The sequence below is a fragment of the Hypanus sabinus genome, chromosome X1 (genome assembly GCF_030144855.1).
Source record: "Hypanus sabinus isolate sHypSab1 chromosome X1, sHypSab1.hap1, whole genome shotgun sequence".
NCBI classification, from domain to species: domain Eukaryota; kingdom Metazoa; phylum Chordata; class Chondrichthyes; order Myliobatiformes; family Dasyatidae; genus Hypanus; species Hypanus sabinus.
In genome coordinates this window covers 36007882-36035320 of record NC_082738.1, presented here as the reverse complement: position 1 = coordinate 36035320, position 27439 = coordinate 36007882, and the positions used below count along the sequence as shown (strand labels likewise).

The following is a 27439-nucleotide window of genomic DNA, read 5'->3' as shown; positions in this document are numbered from 1 at the left end:
GCACTTTCTCCCACTGTTTAGCATACCAGTCCTTGTGTTTTTGTGCGTAGGTGAGTCTGCTTTATTTCCACTTAGGAGGTGTTGGCCAGAAGAAACTACAGTCTGATCAAGGACAGGGGAAGCAGACAAGCCAGTTGTCTTTTTTTCCTCCATTTTGTGGACTCTGAACAGTTTCTTGTTCTTGGATAATCTAATCAGAGCAACTGAATGTGGACACAGGAAGCTTCAGGTAAACCTGAGACCATTCTCAGAGGAGTAGCTACTCGTTATGTAAAATGCCAGACCTGCAATCGGTAATCTCGTTAGATTCTGTCTGGGTTGCCTCATTTAACTGGTTTGGACCAGTCAGGGTGTAAAGACACAAACACACAAGGCTCGGGTGGGCAGAGCCATGAAACGATGTTGGCTGTAACCCTGTACAATGACCAGTAAGAGGGTGACCTTGAGCCAATGAGATGGAGATCCAATAGTTCAATTGATGAGGAACAGTATGAGACTCAGGAGCTCCAAATACGCAGGGGCGATAACTCTCCAGCAGCCAGAGACCAACCATTGTGGATAAGGAGGACCCCACGGACACGTGGAGATCGGGACCACAAGGAACGCCTGGCCAGCGTAGACTCCTTTCCCGGGTAATATCCTTTTCTCTTCGTAGACTGTTCATGGACTGTCAGGTGGTATGGTGCACACAGAGACAGTTTGTGAACCCACGTGCTTTTAGTTGAAACAATAAAAGTTACTTGTCGGTAACTACAGATTCTCTGTGCCTCACGGATCATTATTACAATGGGTGATTCTTGTAACAGAGGAATGGCTTTTTGGCAACAACTCTTCAATGAAGACCAGTTTTGGCAAGACTTCTCCAGACTGTAGAGGGGTCTACTTTCTTTCCAGTGGTTTCTGTGAGGTCAGAGCTGATAGCAGTGCTGGACTTCCTCCCACTTAAGTGACATTAGTTGATGTATCTCTCATCTGCTGCATTGTTTCCATGGCTGACCATTGCATTTCTGGTCCTCAACCTTGCCAGTTTCTTTATGCTTCTTCAAAAGAGCTTGGATAGCACATCTTGAAACTCCAGTCTGCCACAAAATTTCTGTTTTGGAGAGATCTTGCTGATGCAGGATGACCACCTTTTGTCCTTTTGCTATGCTCACTCTTACCATGGTGTAAAAAATTGATGGTTTGAAGGTTAAATTGTCACATATACCATACCTTAGAGTCTTTGTTGACATACCATAAGTCCTCAAACTGCTAATGAAATATAGCTGCTGGCATGCTTTCTTCATGATTACATCAATATATTGAGCCCAGGATAGATCTTCTGAGATGTTGGTACCCAAGAACTTGAAGCTGCTCACCCCTGCCACTGCTGACCCTTCAATGAGGACTGGTGTGTGTTCTCCTGACTTTCCCTTCGGGCCTCCAGTCCCTGGCCCGGACTCGCAGACGTTGGTCTCCAATTTCAGGACATGTTGACCCAAGGGGTTCAACCATTGAACCTTGACTTCTGGACTTACCAACTTTAGTATTAACCCCAGAACTCTTCAGTCACAGACTTTGGACTCTGGACTCACATGGACCTCTGATCCCAGGACTCACCAACATGGAGTGGGGTGGGGGGGGGGGGGAAGGGGTGATTCACTAGCCCTCACACCTTCTGCCATGGGCCTTCGATCCTGGGACTCACAGACCTGGGTGGGGTCACCATCCCTTGTTCATGCAGCCCACCAACCAACTCCTGACCTCTAATTCCAACTCATGCCTGTCCCTAAACTCTGACCTCTCCTCTAACCCCCTGCACTGCCCCCAAAACCATCCCTATAAACAAGAAAAAGCAACTAAGTCTGAGCCTCAAGCTCAACAGACATTACAACTCAACACCATCTTGACCAGAAGTTCATAAGCTTAATGTCTAGCTGTCAGTAACTATACAATAATGTTTCTAGATAAGTGAACACACTATTTGGCATGTTTTGAACAGAAAGCAGGATAAAAAAAAAAGTGCTTCCCACAAACTAGGGAGTTCTGCACAATATGTGGCTTCAAACTATTGCAGGACCCTCAAGAACAAGTGCCAGCCCTCTGAGGACTTCGTACACTATTGTGTAAACAGGGTAATTAGCACAAGTCAAACTCTGCACTCCTACGCTTGGGCCCAGAGTTACTACTACTTACATGGATGTTCTTGCCTGTATTCTGCAGTGAGCTGTAAGTAGATTGCTGGTTTTAAACTAGAACAGCAAAATGAAATTTTATCAGGTTTACAATGCTAGACTTACCTCATGTTATTTCTCATGCAGTGAGAATACTGCACTTTAGTGAAAGACATCACTTGGTCTTCCAAGCACAAATCACACAGCCCTCGCAATCACCAATCACCTTTCTTTAGAGGGCAGCCAACATGACAACCCCAACCCACTTACTTGTTAAAGAAAATTCACAGCACTAGACTCGTCGCAGCATTTAGGAAATAAAGATTTATTTTTAAACCAGAGACAATGTGGTACAGCTTCAAATTTTGTGAAGCAATATACAGGTAGTTGAAATGGCAATAGAAATAGGACACTTTAAGAACTGGTGCAAGATGAACAATGTCCTAGAATTGAGACCCTTTGGTTTCTTAACTGCCATTTACACTGGAAACCTTCCAATTATTTCCCAGTCATCCAACAAGTCCCTTCAGTAAAATAAAACAACCATATTCAGTGGCAAATTCTAATATAATAAAAACACTCAGAAGGCTGCTGTGCCTAAGTTTTTTTTATTTCTCAGAGTAAAGACCCCACCCAGTACTCAGGCCCATCCTCAATCTGGTGATGAAATTGGAATGAAATGCTTTCTGCATACCTAAAATGCCCTCCAACCGATGCTTGTGGACCACTTCATGACAAATAGTATTTAATCTTTTCAATTCTGAGTCAGTGTGGTGCTGAACTCCATACAAAAAAATGCTCCTCAATACCCCACATTCTCACCCCTAAAAGTACCATGAGAAATACTATAAAGTATTGTTTTGAAAAATGAAAAAATACTGACAGAGAGATGAGAGTAGATATTGGTCAACTGGAAAATAATGCTGGAAAGGTAGTAATGGGAGATAAGGAAATGGCGGACAAACTAAATAAGTATTTTGCATCAGTCTTCACTGTTGAAGGCACTAGCAGTTATGCTGGAATTTGAGAGTGTCAGGGGCACAGAGGTGAGTGAAATTGCCATTACTAGGGAAAAAGTGATGGGGAAACTGAAAGGTCCTAAGATAGACAAGTCTCCTCAACCAGATGGTCTACACCCGAGGGTTCTTAAAAAAGTTGCTGAAGGGACTGTGGAGGCATTAAAGAATCAATGGATTCTGGCATGGTACCAAAGGACCAAACAATTGTAAATGTCACTCTACTCTTCAAGAATGGAAAGAGGCAGAAGAAAGGAAATTATTGGCTAGTTAGTCTGACCACAGTGGTTGGGAAAATATTGGAGTCGATTATTGAGGATGAGGTCTCAGGGTACTTCAAGGCACATGATAAAATAGGCTGTAGCCAGCATGGTTTCCTTAGGGAAAATCTTACCTGAAAAATCTGTTGGAATTCTTTGAAGAAATATCTAGCCAGAGAGACTAAGGAGAACCGGTGGATGCTGTGTAGTTTCAGGTCTTCGACAAGCTGCCACACATGAAGCTGCTTAACAGGTTAAGAGCCCATGGTATTACAGGAAAGATATGTATGGATACTAGTGATGGATTGGCATGAGATAAAGAGTAGGAATAAAGTAAGTCTTTTCTGGTTGGCTGCCAGTGACCAGGGGTCTGTGTTGGGACTGCTTCTTCTTAATGTTACATGTGAATAATTTAGATGATGGAATTGATGTCTTTATGGCCAAGTTTATGGAAAATATGAAAATAGGTGGAGGAACAGGTAGATTTGAGGAAGTAGGGAAGGACTTGAGAGATTAGGATGGGCTAAGAAGTTGCAGATTGAATACAGTGTACAGAAGTGTATGGTCATGCACTTTGGTCAAAGCACCATTTTCTAAATGGAGAGAAAATTCAAAAATCTGAGGTGCAAAGGGACTTTGGAGTCCTCCCGCAGTATTCCCTAAAGGTTAATTTGCAAGTTGAGTCGGTGGTGAGGAAGGAAAATATAATGTTAGCATTCATTTTGAGACGACTGTAATATAAAAGCAGGAATGTAATGCTGTTGTTTTAGAAGGCACTAGTGAGGCCTCACTTGGAGTATTGTGAGCAGTTTTAAGCCCCTTATCTCTAAGAAAGGATGTGCTGACATTGGAGAAGGTTCAGAGGAGGTTCACCAAAATTATTCCTGGATTGAAAGGCTTATCATATGAGGAGCATTCAATGGCTCTGCGCCTATACTCACTGGAATTCAGAAGAATGAGCGGGTATCTCATTGAAATCTATCAAATGTTGAAAGGCCTAAACAGGAGTGGATGTGGAGAATACATTTCCTATGGTGGGGAATTCTAAGACCAGAGGACACAACCTCAGAAGAAGGACGGCCATTGAGAACGGAGATGAGGAGGAATTTATTTCACCAGAGAGCAGTGAATCTTTGGAATTTGTTGCCACAGGGGGCTGTGGAGGCCAAGGATTTGGGAATATTTAAGGCAGAGGTTAATAGATTCTTGATTAGTCGGAGCATAAAGGAGTACAAGGAGAAGGCAGATTGGGGCTGAGACAGAAATGGATCAGCCATGATGAAATAGCGGAGCAGAGTTGATGGGCCAAGTGGCTTAATTCTGCTCCTATATCTTATATTCTTATGGTCTTATAGTAGCTGGTTCTGATTCAGGGTCATCAGACAGATGTACTGTTTCTCTCTCCACAGATGTGGAGTTATTTCCAGCATTTTCCTTTCTCATTCCAGCTTGTCCCAACATCTATATTGTCCAAAAAGCACAAATTAGCCCCAGCGAGTGAGTGATTAGTAAGGCCACTTCAGGGATCAGAGTCAACACCGTAGTGTACAACTGAAGTCATGGATAGCCTAAACAACACAAGAGGACATCTAAATATGTCCATAGTCATTTTGATCAGATACAAGCAATCAACCCCAAGACTACCAGACAAAATACTGCAGTCAATAGACCCAGTAGCCTTAACAATTCTAAATTATTGATCTGTCATAAATTTGCCAAATGTAAATATTACAAACCAAATACTACATAACAATGCATGGCAGAAATAAGAAAAATCTATATAGTTCACTGTGTTGTTCTAATTTTGAGATCAATACCAGAGATTATGTACAAGAATCCAGGCTGGCACTCCACTAGAGTGGTGCACAGGTGGAAGCACTGTGTGCATTACTAATTCCCTGAGAAGGTGGGGGTGAGCTGATGCAGTCCTTCTGGTGAGGTACTCTTGAGGGCTGTTGGTAGAGCTCTGGATTTAGATCCAGTAACAGTGAAGATACATGTCTCAAAGGATCCCATGGTATCACTTTGGAGAACAGAAGGGGAATTATCCCTAACATCTTGGCAAGTATTTATCTCTCAACTAGTATCACTAAATAGAGATTAACTGATCAGTATCTAATTGCTGTTTATGGGTGTGCGCGCAGATTGGCTGTATTACAACAGTGGCTACACTTCAAAAGTATTTAATTGGCTCTACGGTGCTCTGACTTCATTTCTCTTGTTTCCATCTAGAATTGATTAAGTCTCTGATCCTGAGAATAAACAACATTAATACAGGTGAAAGGTGGCAAGATGAAAGATACACACCAACAGCAATTTACAGTCTGTCCATTTTTGGGAGTGAGGAAGCCAGAGTGTGGAAGAAAAACAGTAAGACATTGTGACGAACATTAAGGGGTTAATGACCTCCTTTTAGTATGTGAATTCAAAGTCTCTAATCACTTACCTGCGGCTAATGTACACTGTGTGACTGAAATGTGCTTTGTAGATGGGATGGGAAAATAACTACGTCTATGCTTCCTTGTTCTAAGAATCATCACATCTGCACTTGGGAAAGCCTGATATACTATAGAACATGTATAACCGCTCAAGAACATATAGTGCAACTTCATTATTCTAAAGAGTTGTAGTTGAAGTTCCCTTCTTTTTAAGATTTAAGTGCTTCTTGTCACGTACACCTGGGGTATAAATAGGAGTGTCATCCATTGTTGAGCAGAGTCTCAGAACTCTGCTTTAGGTGCCTGAGCTCTCCATGATATCATGTAATAATACCCTTTAGTCTGAAACAATTCTCTTGAGTCGGCCTGTCTGCTGCTCCTGAGATATTTCTTTTCCACAACACAGAGCATCTGGAGAAAACCCAGTGACAGAGAGAATGTACAAACTTCACACAGAAAGCAGAGGCTCTGACTTCACAGCTCCACTAGATGCACTATCGGGCTGACCAGAGAGAATGCCAAATTAACTGCACAAAGGGAACTTTTACCAAATTTAGCGGTACAACAGGTTACACATCTGCCCTTTAATATTGATTATATTGGTGACAGACTTCTAGTGCAAACTTCAGACTCCTCACAATATCCTTCTTGCATCCAACAGTAGTTAATACAGCACAGCCCTGGAAATGTAATGCATGCGCTATGCTGTAATGTTCTATGTAATTCCCTGGAAGATTCAACTTAAATCTGAAAATGCCTTTGGCCAGCCACGCATCAGTTGACCCAATACATTTGTGGGTGTGTTAGAATAAATGCTGGTGATAGTCAAACCAAGACTTGATGCCAGATGGGAAGGCCTAACATGAACCTAAAAATGACTATATTTTTCCTCCAGCCAGTTCAGTAAAATTTCCAGCAACTGCGGAATCTGTGGTGTTAAATGAATTCTAGTAAATTGATTTGGTCATCTGCTTGATATCTAATTTCAGAAATAGTTTCATAAATAGTTTTATGACAAAAGAACTGAAAATGCTTCATATTGCAGTGTAACAGATCACCACACAAATTGTGAATCCATAGAACCATAGAACATTACAGCACAAACAGGCCCCTTGGCCCTGCCGAACCATTTTTCTGCCTAGTCCCACTGACCTGCACCTAGACCATATCCCTCCATACACCTCTCATCCATGTACCTGTCCAAGTTTTTCTTAAATGTCAAAAGTGAGCCCGCATTTACCACTTCATCTGGCAGCTCATTCCACACTCCCACCACTCTCTGTGTGAAGAAGCTCCCCCTAATGTTCCCTTTAAACTTTTCCCCCTTCACCCTTAACCCATGTCCTCTGGTTTTTTTGTCCCCTAGCCTCAGTGGAAAAAGCCTGCTTGCATTCACTCTATCTATACCCATCATAATTTTATATACCTCTATCAAATCTCCCCTCATTCTTCTATGCTCCAGGGAATAAAGTCCTAACCTTTCTCTGTAACTCCGTTTCTCAAGTCCCAGCAACATCCTTGTAAACCCTCTCCGCACTCTTTCAACCTTATTAATATCCTTCCTGTAATTCGGTGACCAAATCCATTGTATCAACAAAAATATAAATCACTTGCATTATATTCAATCAATTCAGTAACAGATCTCTAGAACCAAAAGTCTTTTTATTCACTTATGGGATGTAAGCATCACTGGCACTACCAGCATTTGCTACCTGTTGATACTGCCTGCAAGGTGGTGATGAACTGCTGCAGATCTGGAGAAGGAGCTGTTGGGTATGGAGCTTCAGAATTTTGATGCTAAAATATGACTGGTTGGTATGCAATTTAGGAACAGCTCTTCTTCAAGTTGCCCTCCATGTTCCTACTGCATTTGTTCTTCCAGATGGTGGACGTCAGATGTTTGTTTAGTGCTGAAGTTGTCTTCACAAGCATCCATTGCTCTTCGAGATCAATCCAAACTTGCAAACACAACCTCAAAGGATTCCACACACCTCTATTAGAAAAATGGCAGACAAGAATCAAACCAATTTCTATTATCAATGAAGAATCATTACAAGATATATTTGCTCCACTGTAATAGTTATGTACTCGAAAGCAATTTGGGCAGTACAGTAGCATAGCAGTTAGCATAACACCAATGTAGTGTTGCTGATCTAGTTTCAATTCCGCTGCTGTCTGTGAGGAGTTTGTATGTTTTTCCTGTGACTGTGTGGGTTTCCTCCCAATGGATTTATAGGTTAATTGGTCACATGGGTGTAATTGGGGACAGCACAGGCTCGTTATGCTGGAAGGGCCTGTAACTATGTTGTATTCCTAAATACATGCCCCAGGACATGCCATTTTCACCCTGTTACCATCAGGAAGGGGGTACAGAAACCTGAAGGTACTCAGCAATTCAGGCTTAGCTTCTTCCCTCCACCATCTGATTTCAAAATGGACATTGAACCTATGAACATTACTTCACTTTGTTTTTTAGAATAAGTAGTGCAACTTAACTATTTAATAGACATGTATACTTAATGTAACTCAGTTTTTTTCCCTCTATATTTATCATGTATTTCATTGTACTCCTGCTGTAAAGTTAACAAATTTCACAACATATGCCAGCGATATTAAATCTGATTCTGAAGAAATAACACTTCTGGCTACATTCTCCACATATCCAGCCTAATCAGTCTTAAATATGATACAGAGCTTTAATTAACAAGAGGGTCTACAATATTGTTGCCATCACTGAGACATAGTTGAAGGATGGGCAGGTCTGGCAACTCTGTACCAGTGATAAAGGGTTTAATTTGGGGAAAGGTCAACTGATTGAGGCAAGAAAGAGGAGAGGAGGTATTGCACTGTTAGTCGAAGATTGCATTAGTGCAACATTGAGGGAGATATTATAAAAAGTTCCCCAAACAAGGCCAAATGGGTAGAGACCAGGAATAAATAGGGTGTCAGCATCTTGATTACTGACTTCCCTAGAGTCAACAGGAGATAGAGGAACAGATGTGTCAGCAGATATCAGAGAGATGCCGTAAAAAATTTATTGTACCGGAGGATTACAATTTACCCAAATATTAAGTGGGATTGCCTTAGATTAAAAGGTTCAGGATAAAATTTTTCATGGTGTGTCCAGGAGAGCTTTTGGAAATAGCCAGGGAAGAAGCATTGCTGGACCTTATCTTGGGGAATTTGGCTGGTCAAGTAGAGTGAGCATCAGTGGAGGATTATTTTAGAGATCATGACCAAACACTACATTTTAAAGTGGTTATAGAAGAGAGTAGCAATAGACCAGTGATAAAGGTCTTAATCTGGGGAAAGACCAATTTCACTACCATAAAGGAGGACGTAACATAGATTGGGAGCATCTTCTTGCAGGCAAGTCTACATCTGTACAGTGAGAAGCATCCAAGGAGAAATAGCAAGATTTTAGGACTAATGTGTTCAGGGTAAAAGCTGGGGAGGCAGCAAGTACAGCCAAGGACAACAAACAAGGCTCCCCTTTACAGGAAAGGCAGCAGGGCAAAACCTAACAATAGATCTGTGAACCCACCATCACTGATAGAGAAGATACTGGGGAAAATTCTGAGGGAGAGGATTAATCATCATAAGACCATAAGATATAGGAGAAGTAAACCATTCAGCTCATCGAGTCTGCTCTGCCATTCAATCATGGGCTGATCCAATTCTTCCAGTCATCCCCATTCCCCTTGCCTTCACCCCTTACCCTTTGATGCATTATCTATCTCTGCCTTAAATGCACCCAATGACTTGGCCTCCAAAGCAGTGCATGCCAACAAATTCCACAGATTTACCACCCGCTGGCTAAAGCAATTTCTCCACATCTGTTCTAATTGGACGATCTTCAATCCTGAAGTTGTGCCCTCTTGTCCAAGACTCCCCTACCATAGGAAATAACTTTGCCATATCTAATCTGTTTAGGCCTTTTAACATTTGGATCACTTGGAGAGCAGGGACAAATCAGATAGCTAACACGGCACTGCAAGGACAAGTTCTGTCTGACTAATATGAATTATTTTCTCTCCCTGGAACGGATGGGGTTAAGAAAGGATATTACTGAGGTTTATAAAATTATTTTTATTCAGAAATACAGCACAATAACAGGCCCTTCCAGCCAAACGAGTGCATGCTGCCCAGTTATACCCATGTGATAAATTAACCTACCAATCCCTATGTCTTGGGAGAAAACTGTAGCACCCCCAGAGGAAACTCACCTGGTCAAAGGGAGAATGTACAAACTCCTTGTAGACACCAGTGGAATTGAACCCAGGTCACTAGTGCTGCAATAGTATTACAGTAACTGTTACACTACTGTGCCACCCTATTATAAGAGGTATTGATATGGGGAAATGTTTCCTGCAGTCTGCCCTATTAGAGGTAAAGCCAGAGGACGTGGTTTAGTGTGTGTGAGGTGGGGCAGAGAGAACTTCACAGGAGACACAAGAGGCATCTTTTTCACCCAAAGTGCGGGAAGTACCTGGAGTACATTGCCAGAGGGAGATATATACAGGGGAAGATGTCAAGGTAGAGAGACTGAAGCTGGATCACTGACAGCAATTAATAAGCTTTTAGATAAGCCTCGAATTGCTGAACCACTTAGGCACAACATTTGGTCCTTTGCTCTGAGCGATGGGATTAATGCAAAAGGATGCCCACTGGTCAGTGCAGATGTGTTGGGCCAAATAGGCCATTTGCTGTATGATTCTATAAATTACAGAAAGATTAGTCTGAAGTCCGTGGCACATACTTTACTGCTAATTGGAATTTCTACCACAGCTAGTAAGCGCTGTAATGAGTCTGCATTACTTAAACCTTCTCTGCCATGGTGAGAGCTTAATCAAATTAGAAATCATTGCAGTTTTGAAATTCTGCATGCAATTTCTGATAGTAACACATTTACCAGCAGTAGCAGAAAATCAATTTTGACAACATCCAAGCAGAATGTAACGACAGGATCCAGAGTCATATTAAAATAAAATTTCCCTTGGATCTAGTTAAATGGCTAGCAAACAGTGAAAAACTCAGTAAGATTTAAGGCCTTCCCTCACTGCTCCAACAATTCTCTCAATTCTCAGGAGACTGTAATAGCAACATTCAACTGTACAATGCAAGCTCATGTTTTGACACTGAGAACTTGAAACTAGTGTCCTGTGTCAGGGTAGATTTTGATGCTCAAATTACAGTACAGTTTGGACATTTTATTTTGCCCAGACACAATAATTCTACTATCATTTTACAACCCCATCACTCTCCTCACACACAGAAAAGTAGTAAACTAATTATTCCACGCTTACATTAGCACAGCAAGTTAGTGACAACTGAAACAATTTTATAAAGTTCTAGCAATGAACACCTCTCAAGAAAAACCTTTAAATTCTGAAGATTCTAGTGTTTATTAAACAAGATTTTCTTTGATACTAATCCTGAATACAGTTTTTCATTAAGCCTAGTTCTTTTTCAAATAAAATATTAGTCCATCATTTTTACTGACTGTTTGGAATGCACAATGTACATAAAAGTCTGAGCAATATTGAAGTCAGGAGGCAGACCTCCATCTTTGTGCATCTCCACATGTTTAATCATGAGATTCAAAGTGGGACAGTATCTCTGGCAAACTGTGCAGCAATACATGAGGGCACCAGAATGAGTCTTTAGATGGTTTTTTACAGTTGATCGCCCTCTGAAGAACTTGTGGCACAGCTTGCATTCATAGGGCTTCTCTCCTGAGTGAATTCGTAGGTGATACTGAAACTCACTAGAATGGGAAAACCTCTTCCTACAAAACTCACATTCATACCAGTTCCCTTTGGAAATGATCTTGCCATGGTTTAAGGGAAGGGTGAGAGGCGTCTCTTGCTTTAGAGCAGGTACGTGTGTATTACTGGTAGACTCATCTGAGGGTGATGTTGTTAAGGTTTTTTTGAGCCATTGGTGTTGAGTTGCAAGACCCTTTGTGCTGTCTGAGCTGTACCTCTTGTGTATCTTCACATGGTTTTGGTAAGAGGCTTCTAATCGGAACTTTCTGCTGCAAAAATTACATTCAAATAAATACTCCATACCCTGGTGAGAGGCCATGTGTTGCTCTAGGGCAGTTCGATCTACAAAGCTATTACCACACACAGAACAGGAAAAAATACATATGCTCATATGGGACAGTACATGCCACATTAGGCTACAAATAGATCTTGATGGCTGTTCACAGACACAACAAGAAAGACTTTTCATGTCAAGGTGAGAAAGGATGTGCTCTTTCACAGCAAGGTAGTTTTTAGCCATGGCCTTTCCACAGACTGCACAGAAAAGTTCTGTTGGAGAGCTCCCAAAATTGGGTTCAGGTGGCAGCATGGTATTCGGCTGGACAATAATATTACTATCATATGGTTTTGCTTTCCTGTGTCCAGCCACTTGCCACTGCGTTACAAACTTCATTTCACACATATCACACGAGAAGAGGAAGATTCCAACATGAGACAAAACATGGGTGATTCGAGAACTTCTGTCAGTGAATTTTGCCCCACACACTTTGCACAGCCCCTCCTTCGCATCAATGTGGAGTTTACCATGTTGTCGAATCAAACCTATGTTAGCCGGTAACTCCTTTCCACACACCTGGCATGGCATGCTCTTTCCGTCACTATTGCTGTCCTTAATACAGACAAGACTGTCATCTTCACTGTCATCTGTGAGCTCTATTATTTCTTCAGAAGGACCTCTATTCTCCTGGTGCACATCAAAATTAAGGTCATCAGGTTCAATACCTTCAAACTGCATACACTCCATTTCCTTCATTGCATGACCTTGGAGGTCAACATTGTTTTCAGCAGAGGAACTACCACTCTCTTTGATAGATTCTCCTCCCCTCAATAAATTTGTTTGATAATATCCATTACTTTGTATCTCATACAGCTCACAAGGACCTTTACTTGAGGCCAGTGAAACATTTTCGGTAGATGTGGACTGGCTGTACTCCATTGTCAAGTTATCTTCAGTTTTTGTTGACTGCTGGTACATCACTGGCACATCTGAACCATTTTCATTGGCAAGGTTTCTTTCTTCATTTTTAAAATCCTCTCCCACTTCAACCTGCATGATATAACCTCTATTTTGACAAAACTGAGACCCTGTGGTCCTTGAGTTTCCCACAGGGGGATTTTGTTCATTTGAGGTCCCAGTGAGAAGTGCATACTCTTCGGTTGACTGTTCTGTCACTTTGCTGGTATCAGTTTTCTCCAGGTCAGGGAATGTACAGTAACAGGCCTTCAGAAGATCATGCATTCCCAGCTTCTCTGCCATCTCATAGATTACACCAACGTTGATGAGATCTGTGAAAAGCTCTGCTGTGTAGATAAAATTCAAGACCTTTTCAAAATTTGCTGGCGTAATAAAGTCTACAACATACGTTCTTACAGAGTTAACTTCCGAATTCAAAAAGAGGTTCTGGAAATAACCAGCAGCACATGCCAACACTGACTTATGTGCTGAAAATGTTCTGTTGCCGACCACAATGATTACATCACACATGATTTCAGAGAGCCTAAACTTATTGAGTTCCTTCAGAAGATTATTCGGGTGGTCAGCGCTGTGTAGTTTAATTCTCATACCCATTCTTTCAAGTGTTTCTGAAAACTTCCAAGCTCAATTCCAGAGGCTTTGTTGTACACCTTTCATCAAAGATAACTTGCCGAAAAGCCTGCAAATGAAGACAGCTGTATCAGTCACAATGCAAGATACTACAAATATAACATTCTTAAAATGACTCGTGTACCTTTTCATCCAAATTGTGACATAAAATCAAAGCAGTGAAACTATTAAGGGTTTACACAGAATCTTTAATATTTTAAAGTGCCCCAAAGCAACACGGACACATAATTGATTCTGAGCCAAAGAACATCCAATCAAATACTTGGTTAGAAAGGAAGAAAGAAACCTTCTTACCCAACTTCAGTGGAAAACGGCTACTTGCGTTTTTACCCTATCTATACCCCTCATAATTTTGTATACTTCTATCAAATCTCCTCTCAACCTTCTATGCTCTGGGGAATAAAGTCCTAACCCATTCAAAGTTTCCCTATAACTCAGGTCCTCAAATCTTGGCAACATCCTTGTAAATTTTCTCTGCACTCTTTCAATCTTATTTACATCTTTCCCGTAGGTAGGTAACCAAAACTGCACACAATACTCCAAATTAGGCCTCACCAACATCTCATACAACTTCAACATAGCATCCCAATTCCTGTACTCAATACTTATGACTTATGAAGGCCAACATGCCAAAAGCTTTCTTTACGACTCTCTACCTGTGACACCACTTTCAAGGAATTATGAATCTTCCTTGTTATACTGCTCTCCTCAGTGCTCTAGCACTCACCATGCAAGACCTATCCTGGTTTGTCCTCCCAGAGTAACACCTCCCACCTGTCTGCATTAAATACCATCTGCCATTTTTCCAGCTGGTCCACTGTCCATTACATATATTGTACAAGAGAGTACAATATATTCATTAGTTGCCTCAATATCTGAATGTTTCCACTTAATCAGAATTTTAAAACTTGTAAACTGTGCAAATACTAAAATCATCTTGATTCACTGGCAAAAGCGTTGTATGCATTCTTGGTACATGTACATCAATGACAGAGGAAATATATTTTGTTTATTCCCAATTGGCCATGGAAGGCAAGTGACTTCTCTTAGTGATGTCCCAACTTTAATGCCAATTTTCAATGCCGCCTTGACACAAGAGTTGGCGTAAACAACCAGGCTGTATCCAATCAGAAATTACTGGAAATACATATTAGGTTAGGCATCTGTGGGAAGAGGAACAGAGTTAATGTTTGTTGAAGAAACAAAGTCGAAGAATTGCAGAGTATTTCCAGCATTTTCTGTTGTTAGTTTAATTTTCCAGCACTTGCACTTTTTTTTTCCAAATGATTCTGTATCCAATCAAACTGAAGTTATCACACATTTGAAAAAGTTAAAACTTTTATCATCATCATGAGCCGTGTCGTATGATGTAGGCGATCATGACTATACTGTTCTAGGCAATTTTTTTCTGCAGAAGTAGTTTGCCATTACCTTCTTTTGAGCAGTGTCTTTACAAGATGGGTGACCCCAGTCATTATCAATGCTCTTCAGAGGTTGTCTGTCTGGCAACAGTGGTCACAGAACCAGGACTTGTGATATGCACCAACTGCTCATATGACCATCCACCACCTGCTCTCATGGCTTCACATGACCTTGATCACAGGATTAAGCAGGTACTACACTTTGCCCAAGGGTGACCTGCAGGCTAGTGGAGGGAAGGAGCGCCTTATACCTCCTTTGGTAATGTATCTCCATCCCGCCACCCTAGAACTTGCACAACACCTTAATAAGAAACAAACTTTTGAAATTCAAGCCATTACTTTTGAAGGGTAATTATTTTGGTTGTTCAGTGATAATGAGCTTACTTTGGCTTAAAATGGGACCTGACCTGCCTTATATTCCCAAAAATATTAACTTGGGCATATAATCTGATCCTTTTTAAAACCAAATGCCCATCTGAGACCTATCTGAGTCCTGACGAAGAGTCTCGGCCCGAAACGTCGACAGTGCTTCTCCCTATAGATGCTGCCTGGCCTGCTGCGTTCCACCAGCATTTTGTGTGTGTTGTTTGAATTTCCAGCATCTGCAGATTTTCTTGTGTTTACCTACCTCATTTGTTGATGCTGACAGCCATCTTTCACTAACAGTAACACATTAAAGTACAAGAACAAAGTTAAAAGCAAACATGACCACATCTCTCTTTAAATTATATCTTCTCCCTCTCCTATTAAAATCACCCAGGTGCTTGCACATGTTGGATCATTAAAAATATTTACACTTGCACTCTATCAGTGATTCCCAAAAGGGGCAGTTACTTGTTCTAAGGGGTTCTAAGGAAGTCTTTGGGGGATGTTCAAGATTCTTGGGGGGGGGGGGGGGGAGAGGAAGCAGTACCCTAATTGAGGCACGAGATCTGAGTAACCATTAGTAGAGCAGGCACTTCTGAAAAAGGATGAATTACTGGAACACAGACCATTGATTAGCAGGTGGTGAGCACTCATCATCACAATGCGTCTGAAACTCAGCAATCTCATCCAACCTTACCAACTAAACAGATGTCATTGGGGAAAGCATAAATTAGCAACCAGGGTGCCCAACAGTTCCCCTTTACTCGCAGCACAAAACAAGTTCATGCAACAGTTGGTAAGTCAAACACACCCTCTCACTTTCTCTACAGGTCTATGGAAAACAGGTCACGTAGCGGTAGTGCTGGCCAGAACCAAACAGTGAAATAGAGCCAATCAGGGATCAGCCGACCCCGAGGATTTCTCAAGGTGCTCAAAGTGACCTCAGCTTCACATGTGCAGTGAAGAACCATCTTTGGGGATTATGGACCTTACATGACTGTTCAATCGCACTAACTAGAATAGTATAAAGGTAGCTTGCCGAACACCACCTCTATCCCAACTAACATTCAGATTCCAATCTGAATCCTTGTCAACGTACTTTTCACTGTTGTGATTGTCTTCATCTTTGCCTCACCATTCCTTTGCATGTCCCTACCATCATTCCATCCATGCCAACTCGCTGCCGGCATCAATATTCCCAGTTAGTGTTCATATTTTATTTTAATTTAGCCCTGTTAATGATGGATAAATACATAGGGCACGATCTCTATGACTCTGAAGGTGATGAAGCCTTGAATTCTAATCCTGCTAAGAACCAGAAACTACAGAAAGTGCGTCAACACAACGTTACATACCTGGAGTACGGTTTTATTCCTTTTCCGTCTGATCAGCGACACCCTATGTTTCTCATTTGTAATACTGTACTGTCTAATGAAGCCATGAAACCATCAGAATTGCAGGCACACTTCCGTAAAAGACACCCTGAAAAGACTACTTATGTTATTACTCAGTTCCAGAAGATTAAAGAAGTATTTGAAAAATGTTGCACACTCAAGTCATTTGGCAAGAAAGCTAAAAATGACCTTGATAGTGGTCTCATTGCTTCTTATAACATTTCCACAATGATAGCAAAGTGTGGAAAATCACATACAATTAGTGAAAGATTAATAATGCCTGCTGTATCAGAAGTGCTCTCCACTGTTCTCAAAATGGACACCAATATTTTAAAAAAATCAACTCCTCTGAGTAATAACTCTGTAGCACATTGTATTGACGAAATGAGTGACGACTTTGAGCATCAACTATACACAGAGCTACAAAAATCAGAATTTGGGATACAACTGGATGAGTCAACTGTGCAAAACAACAAGGCATTGCTAATGGCACATGTATGGTTTATCAAAAATGATAAAAGTTTATGAAGACATTCTCTTCTGTAAAAAGTTAAAAATAAATATCAATGGAAAATCAATCTACGAGGAGCACGAAATGTATACTGAAGATAGAAGTATTCCGATTAGGAACATGATTGCTTGTGCAACAGATGGAGCACGATATACAACAGGTCACCATGCTGGTTTAGTAGCATTTATGAAAAGAGAAATTCCAAATCTGTTTGCAATCCATAGTGTAATTCACCGTCAACATCTCATGGTCAAAAACTTCAGCCAGCAACTTCTTTCAAGCATGCCTTTTGTAATATATGCTATCAACACAATTAAAGCTGATCCATTAAATAGCAGAATATTCTGCCAGTTATCCCAAGATAACGATGAAGAGTTTGAACACTTGCTTCTTCACACTGAAGTGCGTTTGCAATCAAAATGCTGCTGCTTAAAAAGTTTCCTTGATCGTTTTGATACTGTGGTTGAATTTTTGCTCAAAGTTGACAGAACTGCAGGGTGGGAATTTCAATTTAATCCAGGCAAAAAGTGCACTGTCCATTTTTATTGAATGACTCCCGAGCTAAATGATCCTGTTGTAACTTGATATTCGTGTAATATAAACAGAATTGTGCAATATGAACACAACCCCCTTTGTCTTGGGATTGTACAATTTACCTATCGGTTGCCCCACAACCAATAATCTCACTTTAAGGACTCTATCTTGTTATTTCATGCTCTTGTTATTTATTGCTATGTATTTATACTTCCATTTCAGTTTGTCTTCTACACTCTTGCTCTTTCATTGATCCTGTTTAGTTACTGTTCTATGGATTTGCTAAAAATGCCCGCAGGAAAAAGAATCTTACGGTTGTATGTGGTGACATGTATGTACGCTAATAATAAATTTTACTTTGAACTTTCTGAGCTTTGCTTCATTTACTATGGTCAGATATGATGCATTAAACCTATTAAAACAATAAACCTTTGGCATCCACAAGATCACAAGACAAAGGAGCAGAAGTAGACCATTCAGCCCATCGAGTCTGCTCCGCCACTCCACCATGAGCTAAACTATTTTCCCATCTAGTTCCAATTTCCAACTTTTTCCCCATATCCCTCGATACCCTGACTAATTAGACGCCTATCAATCTCCTCCTTAAACATCCTCAATGATCGGGCCTCCACAGCTGTATGTGGCAATGAATTCCATAAATCCACGACACTCTAGCTAAAAAAAATAATTTCTCTTCATCTGTTTTAAATGGGTACCCTCTAATTCTAAGACTGTGGCCTCTTGTCCGGGACTTACCCATCAAGGAAAAACAGCCTTTCCACATCTACTCTGTCCAACCCTTTCAACATTCGAAATGTTTCTGTGAGATCCCCTCTCATTCTTCTATACTTTAATGAATACAGTCCAAGAGCCGACAAACACTCCTCATATGTTAGCCCCTGCATTCCGGGAATCATCCTCATAAATATTCTCTGAACTCTCTCCAACATCAGTACATCCCTTCTAAGATGGGGGCCCAAAACTGCATACAGTATTCTAAATGAGGTCTCACCAGTGCCCCATAGAGCCTCATCAACACCTCCTTAGTCTTATACACTATTCCTCTTGAAATGAATGTCAACATAGCATTTGCTTTCCTTACTGCCAATCCAACCTGGTGGTTAACCTTTAAGGTATCCTGCATGAGGACCCCCAAGTCCCTTTGCACTTCCGATTTTTGAATTTTCTCCTCATCTAAATAATAATCTGCCCGATTATTTCTTCTTCCAAATGTACAACCATACATTCCTCAACATTGTATCTCATCTGCCATTTCTTTGCTCACTCTCCTAAACTGACCAAGTCTCTCTGCAACCTTTCCATTTCTTCAACACTTCCTGCTCCTCCACCTATCTTGGTGTCATCCGCAAACTTAGCCACAAAACCATTTAATCCAGAATCTAAATCATCGATATACGGTGTAAAAAGAAGCGGCCCCAACACCAACCCCTGCGGAACACCACTAGTAACCGGCAACCAACCAGAATAGGATCCCTTTATTCCCACCCTTTGCTTTCTGCATATCAGCCAATGCTCCACCCATTCCAATATCCTTCCTGTAATTCCATGGGCTCTCATCTTATTAAGCAGCCTCTTATGCGGCACCTTATTAAAGGCCTTTTCAAAATCCAAATACACAACATCCACAGCCTCTCCCTTGTCAATCTTATTTGAGATTACCTCAAAAAATTCCAATAGGTTGGTGAGGCAGGATCATCTCTTCATGAAACCATGCTGGCTTGGGCCCATCTTGTCATGCACCTCGAGGTATTTCATAACCTTGTCCTTGAGGATTGACTCCAATAGTTTTCCAACTACCTATGTCAGACTAATAGGTCTGTAATTTTCTTTTTGCTGCCTCCCTCCTTTCTTAAACAGCGGAACTACATTTGCAACCTTCCAGTCCTCCGGAACCATGCCAGAGTCTATTGATTCCTGGAAGATCATTTCCAATGCCTCCACAATCTCCAAAGCCACCTCCTTCAGAACCTGTGGGTGCACCTCATCCGGTCCAGGAGACATCTATCCTTAGTCCATTCAGCTTCCCAAGCACTTTCTCTCTAATAATCTTGACTGTACCTAATTCTATTCCCTGAGACCTCTGGCTATCAGGTATGTTGCTAATGTCTTCCACTGTGAAAACTGATGCAAAATAATCATTTAATTCCTCTGCCATATCTTTGTTACCCATTGTAATTCTCCAGCATCATTTTCAATCAGTCCTATATCTACCCGTGTCTCTCTTTTACTCTTCATATATTTAAAAAATCTTAGTATCCTTTTTTATGTTAATTGCCAACTTCCTTTCATAATTCATTTTTTCTTTCCTAATGACTTTAGTTTCCTTCTGCAAGTTTTTAAAAGTTATCCAGTTTTCCCACTAATTTTTGCTTCCTTGTATGCCTTCTCTTTTGCTTCCTTGTGTGCCTTCTCTTTTGCTTTTATTTTAGCCTTAACCTGTCTAGTTAGCTACATTTGTGCCATTTTTCCATTCATGATTTCCTTTTTTCTTGGAATATATTTTTCCTGCACTTTCCTTATTTCTTGTAGGAATTTCATCCAATTCTACTCTACCGTCCCTCCATCTAGCTTTCTTTTCCAATCAACTTGGGCCAGTTCCTCTCTCATACCACTGTAATTTCCTTTGTTCCACTGAAATATCGATACACCTAATACCAGCTTCTCCTTTTCAAATTTGAAACTGAACTCAATCATATTATGATCACTACTTCCAAGGGTTTCCATTACCTCTAGCTCCCTAATCACCTCAGGCTCATTACACAGCACCCAGTCCAAAACAGCCAATCCCCTGGTGGGCTTATGGACAAGCTGCTCCAGAAAGCAATCCCGTAGGCATTCTACAAACTCCCTCTCCCGAGATCCAGTACCTTCCTGAATTTCCCAATCCACTTTCATATTAAAATCCCCCATAATTATCTTGACATTTTCCTTCTGACATGCTTTTTCTATTTCCAGCTGTAACTTGTAGTCCACATCCTGGCTGCCGTTTGGAGGTCTGTATATAACTGCTATTAGTGTCTTTTTACCCTTGCCATTTCTTAACTCGACCCATAGGGATTCTACGTCTTCTGATCCTATGTCCCTTCTTTCTAGTGATTTGATAATGTTGCTTACGATCAGGGCCAGGCCACTCCCTTTACCTACCTTCCTATCTTTCCTATACACTGTGTATCTTTGAACATTCAGCTCCCAATCACTTCCATCATTTACCCATGACTCAGTGATGGCCACAATGTCATATCTTTTAATGTGTAGCTGTACAACAAGGTCATCCACTTTATTTCTGATGCTGTGTGAATTTCAGTAAAGTACATTTAGATCGGTATCTGTTACTGATTTTGCTATATTTCTATCGCCCAGGAAATTATCCTGTCTATTCACCTGCCTGTCCTTCTTGCCATCTTTGCTGTACAGTATCTTTGACTTATTTCTATCTTCCTCTTCCTCGACCCTCACACCCTGGTTTCCTTCCCCCTGTCAACTTAGTTTAAAACCTCCCTAACAGCTATATTAAACAATCCCACCAGGATATTAGTACCCTTTGAGTTCAGGTGTAACCCATCATTTTTGTATAGGTCATAACTCCCCCAAAATAGGTCCCAATGATCCAAGAATTTGAAGCCCTGCCCCCTGCACCAGTTACTTAGCCACACATTCATCTGCTTAATTCTGCTATTCTTACCTTCATTAGCGCATGGCTCAGGCAGTAATCCTGAGATTATTACTCTGGAGGTCCGGCTTTTCAATTTTCTTCCTAGCTCCCAGTAATCTTCCTTCAGGACCTCCTCTTTTTTTCTGTCTATGTTATTGGTATACTTCAAACCATTTACAAAATAATCGAAAAAGTTCAGGATACAGCAATGAGAAAGCAGACATTAAGGAGTCAAACCTAAACCAAGCAAATTTGTTCAGGTCCTTCAGAACTTGTGATGGACAGGAGGGGCCCTTCTCTATAGGCATTCATGAATATGCTGGGTTTTTGACAAGTAAACACTTTAGTAGTCAATCAGAATCAAAGACCAATGAGGAGTCATTTAACACAAATAATGGACAATACTGACAACAAATTAATTTTAAACAAGTAGATTTGATTTTAAATGGACAAAATTATGGTCCAATAAAAATACTTTGGGGGGGGGGGGGAAGAGGGATAAATTGAGGAAAATATTTGGCTTAGACCCCAGACTAAAAGAAAGCAATTGCTTTGATCAGACAAAATCAATTCCCAACCTAGTAATACAGCCCGCCCTCCTTATCCACAGGGGATTGATTCCGGGACCCCCCGCGGATACAAAAAAACGTGGATGCTCGGATCCCTTGTATAAAATGGCGTAGTATTTGCATATAACCTACGAACATCCTCCTGTATACTTTAAATCATCTCTAGATTACTTATAATACCCAATACAATGTAAATGCTATGTAAATAGTTGGTATACTGTATTGTTTAGGGAATAATGGCAAGAAAAAAAGTCTGTACATGTTCAGTACAGACGCAACCATCGTAGCTCTTCTGGGAACACTGATGCCGCCTCGGCATCAGCCGATCCCGATTCTCCTGTGATCCCATGACCTTGAGGCTGTAGTACTTTACATAGCTAGCCAGCCATCCCTGACTAGCTTTAAGCTCCTTCCTCTCGCTCACACCACAAGTAGCGATCAAACGAGACATGATGTGCTCAACTTTCAGGTTTTCCCAATCCACGGTTGGTTGAATCCGCGCATGCAGAACCCTCGGATAAGGAGGGCCGACTGTATTCTCAACATGATAAAGGTCTTTAGAAAGGAAAGATTTCTATTTCCTTCCTTGATTAATCTTGCATGGATTGATTTTCAGAAAAACATTTTTACAGTATTGTGGCAGAGTAAAAATTAAATGTTTAATCAGTGTCTTACCGAATTTGAACTTGCTTGTAGTCACAAGGATATTCAGCTTAAGGGGTTTCTTTATGCCATGTTTCATGGAGCCACCTGTTTGGGTTGTGTAGAAATTGTAATCAGTATTGATACTTTAAGGTTTGTCGTAGAATTTGGTTCCCCAGTGAATAGCAGACAGTGAACTTCCTACATGCATGGGCTGTTTTGCTAGTCTAAATGACCTGATCATAAAATACTTTATAATTAAAACATTCCCGTCCGGGTTATCACAATCTAGATGTCATCGCTGGACTTGTAGAGGCTTGGGTGCATGTTCAAAAAAAGGCAGCTGAAAAACTCTAATTCAAAGTGTAATCATTCCATTATTTGATTATTTGTTACTGTGGAAACTGGTCATCACCAATCTTTGATGTGAACTTGCAGTTACAAAGGCAATAACTGAATCTTTAACAGCAGCTGGTTAATTAATTGTTTACTATTTTCCATTGGGAATGCAATATGTAAAATATTTAAAGTAATTTCAAAGATTTTACTCGTCAGAATCTCACTAGCTACAAAACCATAACTGAACCGAACTGTTTGAAGGGCCATACAAAATACCACAAAACATTAACAGTGCTTCCCAATTATAAAATAAACAACCTCCACAAAAACAATGCTGCATTCCGGTCCGATTTTTTAAAAAGCCTTTGACCTTCACCGAGTACATTAAATGAAGAATCCCTTAAACCCAATGCGTTCGCTTGAAGTAGGTTGAGCGAAAACTGATCAAACATTTAAATGAAATGGTTTCTGGGGCATTGCTCCAGTTGGGGCTTCTTGACAAGCATTGCGACGACCACGAGCAGTAGTCTTTCGCCAAGGGGATTCAGTATTCCGATAAATGATGTTCTCTTGCCACCCCACCCCCCGGCTTTACAACTCAAATGCAGGATAAAGTTAGTTGGTGGTGTTGGGCAGCGGTCACTCTGTGCAACCACACTGTTCGGCTTCCTCCCTCCATAGCCCTCCCCAATGATAGCCAGCCCCCAAACCCATGCCGCGGAGTCGGGCTGGGGGTGCCGGGGAAGCAGATACACGGAGACGGTCCGAGGCCAGGCGCTAACAAAGGCCGAAGCCCGCTCTCAGACATCCCTCCTTGTCCGCCGGCGGAGTCTAGCCGCGGCCCCTCCTCCCTGTACTGCCGAATCAAGGCCTCACTCCCCACTCACCAGCTGCTCAACGTCAATTACAGCCTTTAATCACCCGTAGCAACTGCCGCCACCGAACGCTACCAGTTTGTTTTAAGAGAGCGCCGGCAGGAGCGGCTCCGCTCTGCTGTTACAGAGCGCCGGCGGTACGCTGGTGCCGCCCTACCGACCGGGAGGTCTCTCCACCCGCGATCTCCAGAATCGGGCGGACTTCACAACAGGCTCGATTTCAGATTGCACTTATTCTGAGCTCGCACGGTCTGGGACACAGGGTTCGTTCTGAGAGTGCACTGCCAGTGGCCTTACCACAGGGTGGTTTTCACACTAGGTTTGGTAACGTCAAAGGTTCACCATCCTGAGGTGAAGATATTTCTCCCCATCTTACTCAATGACTAACTTATATTAGTCTCTACCCCCCAGTACTAGATCCCAAGGGAAACATTCTCCCAGCATCTACTTCACTCAAGTGCTTTAAGAATTTAACTATGTCTACTCACCTCAGGTTCTGTGGAAGAGAGCCTTCCTCTTCCCAATCCTTATGTAACAGACCTACCATGACAGAAACTGGTTTGTTCAATCTTTAACTGTGCTCTCTCTACAGTAAGTATACCCTTTGTTAGATACAGAGACTACATTGTACTCAACACTCCAAGATTTATATAATTGTGTGGCAAGATTGGCTGGTAAAGTCTCATTTACTCAAATCAAGTGTTTCCTTGCTGACTGCCAGCATTTCATACAAGGGGTGCTGGTATCATCCTTTTGGACAGGAGATTCATTACTCTTCTGTATATCTAAATGTGTTTTTGTTGCTCCCGCCCCACTGTTGGGACCGCTGGTAGCTCAAAGCTCTCATTTACTTCTGCCACTACTGTCAGAAGAAACAAAAGCCTGAAAGCAGGTATCACCAGGCTAAAGGAGAGTTTCTAACATAGAAACATAGAAAATAGGTGCAGGAGTAGGCCATTTGGCCCTTCGAGCCTGCACCTCCATTCAGTATGATCATCCAACTCAGAACCCTGTACCTGCTTTCTCTCCATACCCCCTGATCCCTTTAGCCACAAGGGCCATATCTAACTTCCTCTTAAATATAGCCAATGAACCGGCCTCAACTGTTTCCTGTGGCACAGAATTCCACAGATTCACCACTCTGTGTGAAGAAGTTTGTCCTCATCTCGGTCCTAAAAGGCTTCCCCTTTATCCTTAAACTGTGACCCCTCGTTCTGGACTTCCCCAACATCGGAAACAATCTTCCTGCATCTAGCCTGTCCAATCCCTTTAGAATTTTATACATTTCAATAAGATCCCCTCTCAATCTTCTAAATTCCAGTGAGTATAAGCCTAGTCAATCCAGTCTTTCTTCATATGAAAGTACTGCCATCCCAGGAATCAATCTGGTGAACCTTCTTTGTACTCCCTCTATGGCAAGAATGTCTTTCTTCAGATTAGGAGACCAAAACTGCACACAATACTCTAGGTGCGGTCTCACCAAGGCCTTGCACAACTGCAGTAGAACCTCCCTGCTCCTGTACTCAAATCCTTTTGCTATGAATGCCAACATATCATTTGCCTTTTTCACCGCCTGCTGTACCTGCATGCCCACCTTCAATGGCTGGTGTACAATGACACCCAGGTCTTGTTGCACCTCCCCTTTTCCTAATCGGCCACCGTTCAGATAATAATCTGTTTTCCTGTTCTTGCAACCAAAGTGGATAACCTCACATTTATCCACATTAAATTGCATCTGCCATGAATTTGCCCACTCACCTAACCTATCCAAGTCACCCTGCATCCTCTTAGCATCCTCCTCACAGCTAACACCGCCGCCCAGCTTCATGTCATCCGCAAACTTGGAGATGCTGCATTTAATTCCCTCGTCTAAATCATTAATATATATTGTAAACGACTGGGGTCCCAGCACTGAGCCTTGCGGTACCCCACTAGTCACTGCCTGCCATTCTGAAAAGGTCCCGTTTACTCCCACTCTTTGCTTCCTGTCTGCCAACCAATTCACTATCCACATCAATACCATACCCCCAATACTGTGTGCTTTAAGTTTGCACACTAATCTCCTGTGTGGGACCTTGTCAAAAGCCTTTTGAAAATCTAAATATACCACATCCACTGGCTCTCCCCTATCCACTCTCCTAGTTACATCTTCAAAAAATTCTATAAGATTCGTCAGACATGATTTTCTTTTCACAAATCCATGCTGACTTTGTCCGATGATTTCACCTCCTTCCAAATGTGCTGTTATCACATCTCTGATAACCGACCCTAGCATTTTTCCCATCACCGATGTCAGACTAACTGGTCTATAATTCCCCGGTTTTTCTCTCCCTCCTTTTTTAAAAAGTGGGGTTACATTAGCCACTGCTATCAAATTCTTGAACTGTCCCTTTAATATGATAAGATGGACACTTGACTTCACAATCTACAATTTGTTGTTCCTCTCTGTACCTGCCGTTTCTTTAGCATTTAAAAGTTTTTATGAGACTGAGTTGCTAGCTCGATACTCAACCCAATACAGATGGAAACCGGCCAGATTCAAACCTGAGACCACTTGCATTGAAGTCCACTGCTGATGCCACTACACAACCAGCTAGTTAACCTCATTACGATCTTGCACTTTATTGCCTTCCTACGCTGCACTTTCTCTGTAACACTTTCTTTCCTGCATTCTGTCTTTGTTTTACTTTGTTCTACTTCAATGCACTGTTGTCATGAATTGATCTGTATGGTCTGTATGCAAGACAGGTTTTTAACTGAAATGGGTCAATAATAAACTTATTTATCAATTTACCAACTTCACTATTTCAATGCACTAACGTGGTGAAATGGTTTGTAAGATTAACATGCTAAACAAATTTTTTTCACTGTACGATAATAATCGTGGAGACTGATACAATCCACCTATGTTTACTTCTTATTTGTAACCTTGCTCCATGTCCTCCAGTTCACATCTTTTCCTTGTTCTTCCCCAATTTTTTTCATCACTCTTGTTTTTTAAAAATTATTCTATACTTTGCCTTTTCTTCTTCCACTCATTTCTAATTCCTTTAAAAAATGAACTGCTGGAGGAACTGGGTCAGACATGATCTGCGGGGGAAACAGACAGTTCATTCAGTTGAGTTGTCTATTTCTCTCCACAGATGCTGTGTGACATGTTGAGCACCTCCTGTTGCCTGTTCTTTGCTCCGGATTGTATCATCTCCATCTTCTGTCTCTCATTCTTTCAACTTTGTTTCTGAAGTTCTAAGTGGACTTTACTTTTTAACCAGCCTGCAAAATGTAGTCCTAGAGAAGATAACAGTAAATGACTTGCATGAGGAGGTGGAAGGGCCAATGAGTTGAAGGTTTGTGAATGGTGTAGAAGGTTATCATAGGTTACAACAGGACATCATGAGAATGCAGAGGTGGGCTGAGAAGTGGCAGATTGAGTTCAATGCAGAGAAGTGTGAAGCGATTCATTTTTGAAAGTTGAATTTGAAGGCAGAATACAAGGTCAAGGGCAGGATTCTTAGGAGTGTAGCAGAACAGAATAATCTTAGTGTCCAGTCCATAAACTCCTCAAAGTGCTGTGCAAGTTGATAGGGTGGTTAAG

General features: G+C 41.4%; 2 protein-coding genes across 3 annotated transcripts in view; both read right to left on the bottom strand.

Moving 5' to 3' along the window:
* Positions 1–2459: 2459 nt before the first annotated feature.
* On the bottom strand, positions 2460–22637 carry LOC132384819 (zinc finger and BTB domain-containing protein 39-like). The gene is made up of 2 exons (XM_059956373.1): positions 16663–22637; positions 2460–13569 (listed from the first exon to the last, which is right to left on the bottom strand). Exon 2 carries the CDS (start codon positions 13482–13484, stop codon positions 11349–11351), a length of 2136 nt encoding a protein of 711 aa, XP_059812356.1. The 5' UTR covers positions 13485–13569; positions 16663–22637; the 3' UTR covers positions 2460–11348.
* The window catches only part of LOC132384818 (arf-GAP with GTPase, ANK repeat and PH domain-containing protein 1-like), a 210046-nt gene continuing 198431 nt past the window's right edge, over positions 15825–27439 (bottom strand). For both annotated transcript variants that reach the window (XM_059956372.1, XM_059956371.1), the window contains 3 exons: positions 24333–24384; positions 22664–22738; positions 15825–16789 (listed from right to left, as the gene is read on the bottom strand). The gene's annotated coding sequence lies outside the window, so the exon portion shown is untranslated. The remainder of the gene's footprint in view (positions 16790–22663; positions 22739–24332; positions 24385–27439) is intronic.